The 13,234-nt window shown below is 40.1% G+C and overlaps 1 protein-coding gene across 6 annotated transcripts in view; it reads left to right on the top strand.

Moving 5' to 3' along the window:
- TNRC6B (trinucleotide repeat containing adaptor 6B) overlaps positions 1 to 13,234 on the top strand; it is a 158,616-nt gene that overhangs the window by 3,339 nt on the left and 142,043 nt on the right. For 5 of the 6 annotated variants that reach the window (XM_073000133.2, XM_078376142.1, XM_073000137.2 and 2 more), the window contains exons 2-3: positions 7,568 to 7,639; positions 12,214 to 12,299. The exons of the other annotated variant lie outside the window; for it this stretch is intronic. In XM_073000133.2, coding sequence (XP_072856234.2) covers positions 12,265 to 12,299 — 35 coding nt within the window. In that variant the 5' untranslated portion in view covers positions 7,568 to 7,639; positions 12,214 to 12,264. The remainder of the gene's footprint in view (positions 1 to 7,567; positions 7,640 to 12,213; positions 12,300 to 13,234) is intronic. 6 annotated transcript variants of the gene reach the window in all.

The raw sequence follows: 13,234 nt of genomic DNA, 5'->3' as shown, positions 1-13,234 counted from the left end.
TTCTGGATTTTACTATCTCAAGTAAACTGTGGTGTACTTTTGTGTTTCATATACAGTTGAAGATCTATTTAAGATTTCAAATATTCAAGGGAGTATCATTGACTTTCTGTCATTGTAAAACATTGTGTTCTGCCAAATGTGCCCACTGAGCTGCTGATTGTGAGGACATGTAGAGGTGTTCTTGGTAGTTTCCTCCACTAGCTTTGGAACTCTCTGTTTCCATAAGTCAGGCCGGGTTGGTCCATGAGAAGTCTTTTTTCTCCATTTCATGTATGGGCAGAATTTTGTGGCTGAGAAACACGGGTTTATTAGCAAGTAGATTTCTTAAAGAATGGTTTTATCCTGTACTTTTAAATATAGTGGTGCCTCAACTTACAAATGTCCTGAGATATGACCATTTCGAGTTACTACTAGCTCTGGCTGCAAAATTTTGCTTCAACTTGTGGCTGGAGCTTCCAGTTATGAACAGAAAAAGGCAGGGAATTCAAATGGCTAACCATTGGCGGCAAAGAGGCTGCTTCTTTGTAATTCTTTCACCCCAACGGTTAGAGTGAGTGCGATCGGAAGAGACTTCAAACTGCCTTGTAAGGTAAGGTGCTACTTTCTGATTTTAAAAACTTTTCTGGGTGGGTTTTGGTCTGGGTGGTGGGATTATGTTTCTGTGCTGTGATGGGTCTTGGGGGGTTTGTTTGCTTTTTGGGGTTTTTCCTCCCGTTTCCGATGGGTCTTGCGGGGTTTGTTTGCTTTTGGCTTTGCTTTTTTTGCACTTCCGAAGGGTCTTGCAGTTTGCTTGCTTTCTGCTTTGCTTTTTTTTCATTTCTGATGGGTTTTGCAGGGTTTAATTTCTGCTTTGCTTTTTTTGCATTTCTGATGGGTCTTGCACGGTTTATTTGCTTTCTGCTTTGCTTTTTTTGCATTTCCGAAGGGTCTAGTACCGTTTCTTTGCTTTTCTTTCTTTTTTTCCCTTCAGGCTGGAACGGCTTAATCACATTTCTGATGGGTCTTGCAGTGGTTTTGTGCGTGTGCATGCATGATGATTTTGTTCTTCAGCCAGAAAGGATCAATCACATTTCAGTGCCTTTCTATGAGAAATGGTGCTTTGACTTATGACCATTTCGAGTTACAACCAGAGTTCTGTAACCAATTAAGTTCGTAAGTCGAGGCACCACTGTATGTTAGCCTTTTTTATGAGTGTGCCATTTAATTGGCTGGTGATATGGCTATCTATTTTGCAGGGATTGTTCTGTTAACCTATAGAGTACTATAGGGTTAAGTTTATAATTCTTAGTGTTTATGGTTGTTTGCACCAGATGGTTCTCAGTAGCTTTTGAAGAATATTATTCCTTATGAAGACCCTTTGTATGTGCTTTGGCAATCTTCCTTTTAGGTCAGTTGCATTTCAAAGTGACACCTACAGTAGGTGTACGGGTGCATTACAGTGATTTAGTTGGCTGTACTTCCAGATAACCTGAAGTTTCTGAGATAACTGCTTATCTCTCAGATGAAAGACAGGATTGGATATACACTAAGTTGATTTTTTAATCATAATATGCACCAAGTTCTTTTAATGCATCTGTTAGGAAATGTTCTACCATCTATAAACCCTCAGAGCAACAGGTGTGAGATTATCAGAATAAATAACATTTTTGGTGCTTTGAAGGTTGATTGTTGGTGTAAATTAGAGATGAGGATACAGTGGTGCCTCGCTTAACGAGTGCACCGTATAGCGATGTTTCTGTATAGCGATCCCTTTTTCGGGATCGCTATACGGAAACATCCCCGATCGTCACAATGGGGAAAACCCGCATTGCGAAGATTGGGTATTGCGGCGGCCATTTTGGAGCTGCCGAACAGCTGATCGGCGGTTCCAAAATGGCCGCCGGAAGCCCGGAAATGGCTGCCGGCAGCCGTTTTCGCGCCCTGCCCTCGCTTAGCGAAGGCGCGAAAATGGCTGCCGGCAATTGGAATCCTCGCTGAACAGGTAAGTAACAAAGGTATTGGAACGCATTAAACTTCGTACATTTCCCCTACCCGTTTAGTGACGATTTCGCATAGCGAGGGTTAATCCAGAACGGATTAACCTCGCTATGCGGGGCACCACTGTATTTATATTTGTATACGAATACCCCTACACAACTGGACTTATCATCCTCCCAATTACTCCTGGAGTGCAGCTCTCTTCCCACTTGGTGGCCATGCAGGAAGACTTGTCCTCCCTCCCCCCGCGTGAGTGGACCTCGTTAAGCCGAGCTGTGCAGGGGTATTCATATTCATATACAAATATAAATATCCTCATCTCTAGGGTAATTGTCTGAATTGAATTCGCCCATTCCTGTCCATTTTAGTTCACTGACGCCCAGGATGTCAATGTTTATTCTTGCCATCTCCTGCTTGACCACATCCAGCTTACCAAGGTTCATAGATCTTACATTCCAGGTTCCTATGCAGTATTCTTCTTTGCAGCATTGGACTTTTCTTTCACCTCCAGGCGTGTCCACAGCTGAGTGTCCTTTCGGCTTTGGCACAACCACTTCTTTAGCTCTTCAGCTACTTGTACCTATGCTCTGCTCTTCCTCAATAGCATGTTGGATGCCTTCCGACCTGAGGGGCTCATCTTCCAGCGTCGTACCTTTTAACCTCTTGTTTCTGTTCATGGGGTTTTCTTGACAAAGATACTGGAGTGGCTTGCCAGTTCCTTCTTCAAGTGGATCACGTTTCGTCAGAACTCTCCACTATGACCTATCCATCTTGGGTGGCCCTGCATGGCATAGCCCATTGCTTCTCTGAATTACTCAAGCCCCTTCACCACAACAAGGCAGCAATCTGTGAAGTGGAAGTAATCTTTTATTATTCACTATAAATTTTCAAGATCCTGAGAGAGTCAAGAAAATTATTTAAAGAAATTAAGGAGCCACTTTTTTGTTACTGCTTGCTTGATAGCTCAGTGGTTTAGGTATCTGGTTGAAGAGCTAGAGTTTGGGAGTTCAGTTCCACACTGTGCATCCTATGAGTAGAGCCAGCCTATGTGGCCTTGGGCAAGCTGCACAGTCCCAGGGTGCCCAGAGGAAGAGAATGGTAAACCTTTTCTGAATACTCTACCTGGAAAACCCTAAAAAGGATCACTGTAAGTCAGTATTGACTTGATGGCACATGTTTATTACTATTATTTGGTACTGTACTAAAGTGTTTTATCTGTTTTACGTGGATATCAACCAGGCCTGCTGCTTTGCGCTTTTAGTAGATATAAACTTCTTTTTTCAATTTGCTTAAGCTGAATGGTCTTATAAAATTATTCTTCTCCATTTGCTTGTTCCTTTCAAGTTTCAGATCTGCCATTAATGAGGAGTTTATAGGCTGTTTGAGGTGCTGAAATGTTTACATGCCTATGGTCTTTAATTGGGTTGCTGCTAAGCTGCTTTAATTATCTCTAGGGCTTTCACAGTTTCTTGACTTCTAGTTTTAGTTTTAACCAATTGTGTCTTTTGGTTTCTGAGACCAAAGAAATTGATTGCTGCCCAGCAAAAATGGTTTATTTGCTGAAAGGTTTCAATTCAGATTGTGAGAAATAATTATTCATTTTCCCAGCTGTTTCCAGTGTTAGGCCTTGGAGGTAGTTGGTTCTGCATGCTCAGATTAAGAACAATTGGGATGATCATTTTACTGCCTTAACAAACTTCATAGGTTTCTGGGGCTAGACAAATGTTCAGTATATTTTAAGTTGTGCTGGGCTTTTGCCAGTTGGCTTTTTAAAAATTAATTGTCCTGCAAAGTAATACTGTTGATGGTCAGACTGCTGCTGTAAGTTGGCACATTGTGGGTAGTGCTGCATATTCGGAATTGTAGTAGAGATGGACTTCACACACTGTTGGCTATAAGCTCACTAGCAAATGACAAGTTTAAGTTATAGCCACATCACCATCTTTTGCTACTGAAAGATGAGGGCATTTGCTGTTGCAAATAAAGGTTTGTTGGAAGTTTCCCACCCAGTTTAACACTGCTTCTCCATTATTGTTATAAAGTGCCAGGGTGGATTTGATTCAAATCACAAATTAAAATTTAAAAATCATGAATTATATTGATTTTTTTAAAAAAAATGATCAGAGATTTTTATCCAAGCTCTTCTGACAGTTCTCTTGCTTTCCTTCCGCTGATGTTTTTTCTGAAAGCATCATGGCTAGCAATATATCCATCTACAGTACATGATTTTGTTTTCAGATCTTATGTTTTTAAGACTCCTCATGAGATTCATGAAAGAATGTGACAATTATTCTATTGCTGATGTGCAGGGTGGTTAAAAAACCAGTGATTTTGATTTAAATTTTAAAAATTTAATTTTTAAAGAAAATTCTAATTATCAAAAAATCTGATCATGATTTAAATCAGATCTTCCCTGTTAGTATGCAATACTGCTGCCTAAGGTTTGAGTGTGGTATATAGGGGAAAACATATGAATAGAAACCCAGTTTATTTTGTGCCATCAAATTACAACTAACTTATAGCAACTCTAATAGGACGTTCATGGTAAGTGAAATATTTAACATGTAGTTTTAGCAGTTCCACATCCTCAGTGAGCTACTGTGGCTGAGGGGGATTCAGACTCTGTTCTCCTGAGTCCTAAAAGGGAACTACTTGATCAGAGATTTGTTCTGCTTATAAAACTGAGGAATTCATTAAAAAAACAACAACACCTGCATGACATAGAAGGCTGATTCGAATTGGTCCAGCCTATTTGTTGCAAAACTAGCTTTTCCCCCCTTTGCTTCTATAGCAGTGGTTCCCATTCTTGGGTCTCCAGATGATCTTGGACTAAAACTCAGAGAAGCTGTCACTACTAGCTCTGCTGGCCAGGATTTTTGGGAGTTGTAGTCCAGTAACATCTAGGTATCCAGGGTTGAGAACCACTTCTCCAGAACAATGGTCCCCAACCTTTTCCAAACTGTTAAATTGTTGGGGGATGGGGTCTGTGCGCAGGGGCACCCTCCACACTCACAGGTGGGTGGGGCACACGAGTAGGCAGGATGCACACACGTGCATGGGGGGGCAGGAGATCTGTCTCAGCGTCCTGGTCCTGCCAAGGCCAGGGGATTGGGACCCCTGCTCTAGAGGACTACATCTTTTTCATGACAGGAGGATTTGATCTGGCTTTTTCCCTTGCAGATGTTGTTTTAAAGACAGGGATGTGTCTGTAGCCCCAGCATTTACTCTCTCCTCCCCCAAGCCACTTCATTTTTAAAAAAAAAAAAACAGCTTCCCACCTGGTTGGGTGTGATTTGCAGGATGGAGGGATGCATGCAAAAGCAAAGCACTGTGAATAAGGTTTGCTATGAAGCTTCTTATGTGATGTTTTGAAAAACTTTCTAATTGAAAAATAATGTGGAAAAATCTATGGTCTCAGAATGCAGAGTATCAAATATCAACAGTTAATTTTGCAAATTACATCATGATTCACAACTCTGATTCCATTCAGGATTACCTTCTTCCCACCATTCATCAGTTACTACCTTCTCTTACTTTCAAGTAATGCATGCAGGAATTACTGATCTCTGGTGACATTTAGTTTTGAGGTACAGTAGTTTAAACTAGTTTATATCTGAGACTATGAAGTACCTTTTCCGTTATTTTTCTTTTTCAGTAGAAATGTTTTTCAGAAATTTAATAGTGTGAAGTTTGAGTGGGGAGGATCCCATACAGCAGTGGTACTCAACCTTGGGTCCCCAGGTATTCTTAGACTACAGCTCCCAGAATTCCTGGCTGGCACAGCTGATGGTGAAGGTTTCTGGGAGTTGTAGTCCAAGAACGTCTGGGGATCCAAGGTTGGGAACTTTTGCCATAGAGCAGGATTTTCCAAAGTACGGCCCGTGGACCACATGGTCCACCTGGCCTTTTTATCTGGCCCATGCATGTGGGAGGGAGGGTGGTAGTGCATGTAGGTGGGTGGGTGGGAGTGCATGCGTGTGTACATGCAGGCGGATGGGAGAGCAGAAGTGGGTGTGTGCACATTCCTTTGGCCCTCAAAAATATACGATGTGAAAAGTTTGGAGACCCCTGCCACAGAGGATGCTTGGCTGAGAGCCATGGAAGTTCTGCCTGGCTTGTCTGCAAACAATTCCTGATCTATTTGCACTGGCATATACTCCCTCTCTGGGTCCTTTTGACCCCCATATCAGGGTACACTTGCAACTCTTATCCCTCCAACATTCTGGCATCCAGCCAGCACATTCAACAATCCTGTGGCTCTTTCTTGGTTGCACATATAAGAATCCTTCTCCATCTGGGGAATTTCTGAGATAGTTCAGGTGGGCTTTCAGCTGCTTCACCCCAGCCCTCGGGCAGAGTGTTGCTGCGCTGTGTGGATGTCCCTGTGAAAGCAAGATTTTCATTGCCTCTTGGCTGCACCTCTTGCTTTGGGGTGCGGAACTCCTCTGGGCTGCATTCAAGAATCAGTACTGTAGAAGTGGGACCAGGAAGGAAGTGGGAGGGGGCTGTGAGTTGGAATGTAACTTGCATCGCGGCTAGTGTGAATGGTGAACTTCTGAATGAATCTGCAGCCCCTGTGCGGGCACCAATTGTGCTTTCAGACATAATAAAAATTCTGAATGAAATCATAGCAAAGCTTAATAATTGTTTCAGCTCTCCAATGTAGGCACACTCTTAGTCAGTTACTCTGTTCACTACACCACACTGGGTATCCCAGATCCATTTTAGGATATCTTTAAAACTAGAAATCAGTTTCTTTCCCCAAAGTATTATGGTAGCAATACTCATCTATTATTTTTAATATAGTATTCACTGTACAGAGGTTTTAACTGATTGAAAATTGATCTGGGGCTCATTAGAGTGGAGATTCAAAGATCTCTGAACAATATTGTATGCAATAGTTACTAAAGCATATTGATTCTTATTCTTTAATTGCACTTTTCATAATTACAAAGTCCTATGTGATCAGAAGCTCCAAGACTGACTTGAGTGATCCAGTAACTTTTGGTTGGACTTCATGCTTTATCTGTTTAGTCCAATTTCTGTAACAGACCTTCTCTGGGAATGTAATACATGGCAGCATAGCTTTTTTCAAAGAGCATATTAAATGACAGTGGTGTTTTTCATTAATGTCAGGCTGTTAAATTACAAATCAGTGGTTGCTACCATTGTGTTTTGCTTCCCATTTTTGGCCTCTCTTGCTAATATAGGTACTACTGGATGTGATTTAGGAATCCTGTATGAAGAGTGTCTGATCTTAGCAACCACAATGTGTATTACCCAGTTAACATAGAAATCTATAAGCCAATGTTATCATGCTGTGTTTCTGTGGGTTTTTTCTTTTCTTCAATTCTAAAGCACTCATGTTACTGTTTATGGGAAAGTTTCCTGTAATCTTAGCCTAGTATTTTAAAAAACTCAACTGCATCAAAGGACAAGACATATTATTTGTGCTGCCTTATTCCTTAGGCTTGTCTAGCTTCAAAATAGAATTTTTGACTCCATATGTCTGTTTATATCATATGCTGTGTATTACATGATAGCAAGTTCTCGACAGTAGTAACTGTTGTTTATTATTCCCCTTTCACAGTGGCTTGGCTTTTGCACTGAATGTAACCAGACGGATCTTTTTGGGCTTCACTAGCCCTGAGAAGCTGTTGAGGTAACTTCTGTTAAATTACAAGTATACTACTGTGCCGATATAATGAAAGAGAATAAAAGGGTGAAGTGCTAGGGAAAGTTAAACCTGTTATTTATCATAATCTTTTTCAAATGTGATTGTTCATGGAATGAAGAACAAATAATGAACATTCATTTTTGCAATTGACATTTAGAAGCATTGAATAAGGATGAGCAATTTGAGTTAACCTGAATTTAAAAAAAACATGAAAGAGGCTGTTTTGGTTTTGGATTCTTTTCGTAGGTTTTGATAGAGAGCCTTTGAAACCCCATAATGTTGGATCTCTGGAAGAGAGATTTCTGAAAATAAGTTATCTCAGTTTGATACAAGTTATCTCAGTTTGATCATATATCTAAAACCTTTTCCCTCCTCCTTTTGCCTTACTCCACTGCTTTTCTGCCAGCCTCATTTCCCCCATCCCCTGTCATTATTTAGCCCCTGCTTTAACTCTAAAATTGCCTTGCTGTCAATTTTTTATAAGATAGAACTTGATTATTTCTCAAAGGAATTGATTTCTAATTTTATGACAAGTGCTAGATTATTAATAGCTAGATACTAGAAAGACAAACATGATATTAAATTAGAAGATTGGTATAAGGAAGTATTGGACATTGTGCTAAATGACAAACTGACTACTGAATTTAAGATGAAAAGGGGAAATAAGTTTAAATATTTTCTATGCTATTTGGGGTAGATTTATTGAATTTGTACTAGTGAAAGGGGAAAGCATCTAAGCAACAATCAATATAATTTTGGAAAGGAGGTTTGTAATAAAAGAATTGCTCCAAACGGCCCTGTGGGTATGGGGGTGCACTGTGTTTTAGATTGTTATTAAGCATTTTGTGAAGGGACATGATGGCGCTGCCGGTTAAACCGCAGAAGCTTCTGTACTGCAAGGTCAGAAGACTTGCAGTTGTAAGATCGAATCCACATGACGGAGTGAGCTTCTGTCGCTTGTCCCAGTTCCCTCCAACCTAGCAGTTCAAAAGCATGCAAAATGCAAAAATGTGAGTAGATAAATAGGTACCACCTCAGTGAGAAGGTAAACAGCGTTCTTTGTCTAGTCATGCTGGCCACGTGACCACAGAAGATTGTATGTCCTGCCAGTCTTTTTCTTCCCCCACCTTTCATTGCCTCTCTGCCAATATTCTGCCTGTTCTGCCAGTCCTATTCTTCTCTCTTCCTCACTGTCATCACCATTCTGCCAGCCCATTTCTACCTCCGTCTGCCATTGCCTCACTGCTGCCACCATTCTGCCAGCCCAGTTCTCTTCCCCCATCATTGTCTTGCTTCCTGCTGCTATTCTATTAGCCCCTGTCTTTCCCCTGCTTCTCTTTACCTTGACAGGCATTTAAAAGTTCCAGAACCCCAAATAGAAAAATCTATGTGAAAGAATCAAAAAAATTTGGATACTCTTGGTTTATCAAAAGGACTGGTACCCTAATGATTCAGAAACTAATGAGGCACCTCTTTACCAAAAGAACCTAAAATAAATGGATCTCTCTGTACATCCCTAGTATTGAATACATTATTTGCCAGTAGGAGAATATAGAAATGTAGATTGTCCAGAAGAACTGCACTGGGAAATGTTATTTGTCTTGTCCTGTGAAACAAAAAATTCTGAACATACTGTGTTCAGAAATTCTGAAATTTCTGAACATACTGTGTGAGTAGTGTTCAAACTCCATGTGTTCAGAGGAATTTGTCTATATTAGCGTGTTTACAGTGTTACAGTAATCCACACTTCCCCTTGTCTTGCTATTTGGGAGAAAAGGATTATTTATAACATAGTCAGATGAGTGCATGTAAGTAAATTGGAACCTTCAACACAAGTGAAATTGAAGAGGCAAGCTTCCCTTCCTTTAGGGCAGTTCCACATTCTCTGTAGCAGGTGGCACTGAAGAGCCAAGTTCTCCATCCTTCACAGCAGATTTTCTCTACCAAGGTGTGTGCAGATACTGTGGGCTGCATCAGCCCCAGTCAGCAAGACAAAGGTTTATCGATGGTGGAAACTGCAGTCCAAGAATCTAAAGGGACCTGAGTTGTATTGTAATGTGTAATGAGTATTTTACAGATACTCATTACACATTCTTCAAAGATCAGTGGTTTTCTTTCTTTCTTTCTTTCTTTCTTTCTTTCTTTCTTTCTTTCTTTCTTTCTTTCTTTCTTTCTTTCTTTCTTTCTTTCTTTCTTTCTTTCTTTCTTTCTTTCTTTCTTTCTTTCTTTCTTTCTTTCTTTCTTTCTCTTTCTCTTTCTCTTTCTCTTTCTCTCTCTCTCTCTCTCTCTCTCTCTCTCTTTCTTTTTCTCTCTCTTTCTCCCTCTCTTTTTTAATCTTCTCTCTTTCTTTCTTTCTTTCTCTCTTTCTTTCTCTCTCTCTGTTTCTCTCTCTTTCTCTCTCTCTTTCTCTCTTTCTCCCTCTCTTTTTTATCTTCTCTCTCTCTCTCTCTCTCTTTCTTTCTCTCTTTCTCTCTCTTCTTTCTTTCTTTCTTTCTTTCTTTCTTTCTTTCTTTCTTTCTTTCTTTCTTTCTTTCTTTCTTTCTTTCTTTCTTTCTTTCTTTCTTTCTTTCTTTCTTTCTTTCTTTCTTTCTTTCTTTCTCTGTCTGGCTTTCTCTTTCTTTTGGTTGTGTAACTGGCATCCCTATACAATCTTCAAAGAATAGCCAGTTGCCATAAGACTATATTAGGTTCCCCACCCCTGCTTCAGTAACAGCAATGTAGTTTTATAGAGTACCTTTCTGAAAAGTTAAATTAGCTATTTTAACTGTTTGTCCCTCTTTTATGTTGTCTCTTCAAAATCGTGTATAGGGTGTTCTATAGCAGAGGTCCCAACCTTTTCCAAACTGTGGACCAGTTGGGGGGCGGGGCACCCCCCACATTCGCAGTGGGGCAGGGGAACGGGGTGCACTCACACGAGTGTACTGGGGCACCCATTGGTGCGTGGATGGCACCCGTGGGCAGGGGTGGCACCCATGTGGGTGGGTGTGCATGGGGGGAGTGTGGGCACAAGGATGGGAGATCTGTCTCTGCAGCCCAGTCTTGTGATGGCCTGGTACCGAGCTGTGGACCAGGGGTTGCGGACTCCTGTTCTATGGTATTCATATATTTGATTTGTGCAAATTAGCATGTTAATTGTAGCAAGTGTCCTAAATGTCTAGCAGATCTCTTCATGTTTGCCTGTAGATACTGTTTCAGTCCAAATCTCAAATGTATGCTTTGAGCCTGAACATGACTTCTATACCAGGGTTCCCATGATGCCAAAGCAAATTGTTTCCTTGCATTATATTAATGCAGCTCTATTCAACCTTTCTCTGCTGTGCTGATTCTGCAGCTCATAAGCAACCCTTGTTAGCTCAAACACAAATCACCTCCCTCAAAAGATGAACAGATAGTATAATTATATGTATTCAGTAAATATTTTTGCACATGCTGTAAAAATATAATGACATATACTGGTGCCTCGCTGGACAGTTACCCCGCATGACAGTTTTTTCGCTAGACATTGGCTTTTTACAATCGCTATAGCGATTCGCAAAACAGTGGTTCCTATGGGGGAATTTTGCAGGACAATGTTTGGTCCCTGCTTTGCAAACCGATTTTCGCTAGATGACGATTTTGACAGCTCTCTCCGCGCTCGCAAACAGGTGTTTTCCGGACCTAAGCTTCACAAGACAGCGATTTAAACAGCTGATAGGGGGTTCACAAAGTGGCTTTCCTATGGCCGATCTTCACTAGACAATGATGATTTTTCCCCATTGGAACGCATTAAACAGGTTTCAATACATTCCAGTGGGGAAATGCTTTTTGCTAGACAATGATTTCACTAAACAGCGATTTCAGTGGAACGGATAATCATCGTCTAGCGAGGCACCACTGTATTTTTTTTCATTCGGCTTAGTAGTCCATACCCACAAGTTCTAGAAGCCTTGTGCATGGACAGTAGGAATGTAGAAATAACATTTTGTTAACCATTTTATTTTGATTAATGGAGTCCCATACTATTTGAATGTGTTCATGCAGTCTTCAAGTTAACATGTATGAAGGCTAAGCCAGCCTTCTGGAATTAGTGATTTTTTCTCCTGTAGAACTAGAGTTCCATGGCTATAGTGATATCAGAAAGAAAATTAATCATCTTTAGGGATAGATGTAATGAATGATTAAACAAATTATCCCTGTTATAACACATTCGGAAATAGTTTGGAATTCTGTCTGGGAATGTTTTTTTAGGTCACTCTTCTCTTGAATATTCTGTTATGGAATGAATTTCACTACAGTCCATTCCACCAACTCCATGCTGTCCAGAAATCTGAGTGTATATATGCATATCTACACACAAATGTTTTTGTCTCTTCCTCTCTCTGACCATTCTGTAGTTTTGCAGCTGAAATCTTTGACATGTGCTGCTGACTGTTGGTGATTGCAAACTGAAATATCTTATACAGAATGAAATACTTTTGAGAGAGAAGTGTTTCAGGATTTACAATGTGTGATATGACTCAAACACAAATTCCAGACTAATTGTTTCAATATGTTTCCGTACCCTATTTTTTCCTTAACAGAACTTCATAGTTCAGCAAAGTTTTGCACAGATTCTGGTCCCATGCAAACTGATGAGGGAGAAATTTTGGAGGAAGGCAGTTCCAAGGTCAGTAGGAGAATAAAGTGTGAAGCTAGATGAATGTGGATGTACATACTGGTTTTTTATATGTGAATCTGCAGTTTGTAGAATGTATTTCCAAAGAAGATTGCTTGCAATGAATTTTGCAGTGGCTTGCACAACTTCACATTATACAGTCATACCTGCACAACAAATTTCAGACATTGAATGCAATAGGATTTACTTTTAATTGGGCATGCATAGGATTGTGCTATAAATTTTTGCCAAAAGGGTATCCATGTAATTTTCTTGGAGCAAAACTAAAGAAGAATCTTTAAAAATTTAACAAATCACTTATGGTATGACCTTTCATGGACCATAGCCCACTTAATCAGCTGTAGTTCATAAATCATGATGTTCTGACAAATCTGTTAATCTGTAAGGTGCTACATAAATCTTTGCTAGATTTGCTATAAACGATGTACAGTTGTGCAGGCTACACAGTGCTTTTCATTACCAATCTCTAAGGATTGCTAAACAAGAATGGCTTAAAATCAGCTGGCAGGAAGAACGATAGCATGATTATTTTGAGATCACTGCATATAACTTGTAGGATAACTTTTAAAAGGACTTTCAGTTTCACTATTTTAATATAATGGGCTTAAATTTGAATATGACTTTGTTTAGATGTTGCTTATACAGCTCAGAAAGCTGCACTCTGAGTTGCAAGGGTTCTGCATTTCAAACTATTGATACAGTGTTGAATAAGCATTTATTAGGAATTTCTGTAATGCATACTGGTGGTACTACTATTTTTAAGCAGTATCCCTAGCCTGTTTGCTTCAGAATGTAGCTGCATCCTTTTGTTTTCTGGTTGAACTTCGAAGCATTTAAGACGAGAAATAAAGTGTTGATGGACTAATCTGAAATCTGTACTACAGTTGCTTGGCACAGTATTCTATTTAATTTATGCTTTTGATGGT

This window comes from Pogona vitticeps, chromosome 5 (genome assembly GCF_051106095.1).
Source record: "Pogona vitticeps strain Pit_001003342236 chromosome 5, PviZW2.1, whole genome shotgun sequence".
NCBI classification, from domain to species: domain Eukaryota; kingdom Metazoa; phylum Chordata; class Lepidosauria; order Squamata; family Agamidae; genus Pogona; species Pogona vitticeps.
The sequence above is the reverse complement of the archived record's forward strand: the minus strand, read 5'-3'. Positions and strand labels throughout refer to the sequence as shown.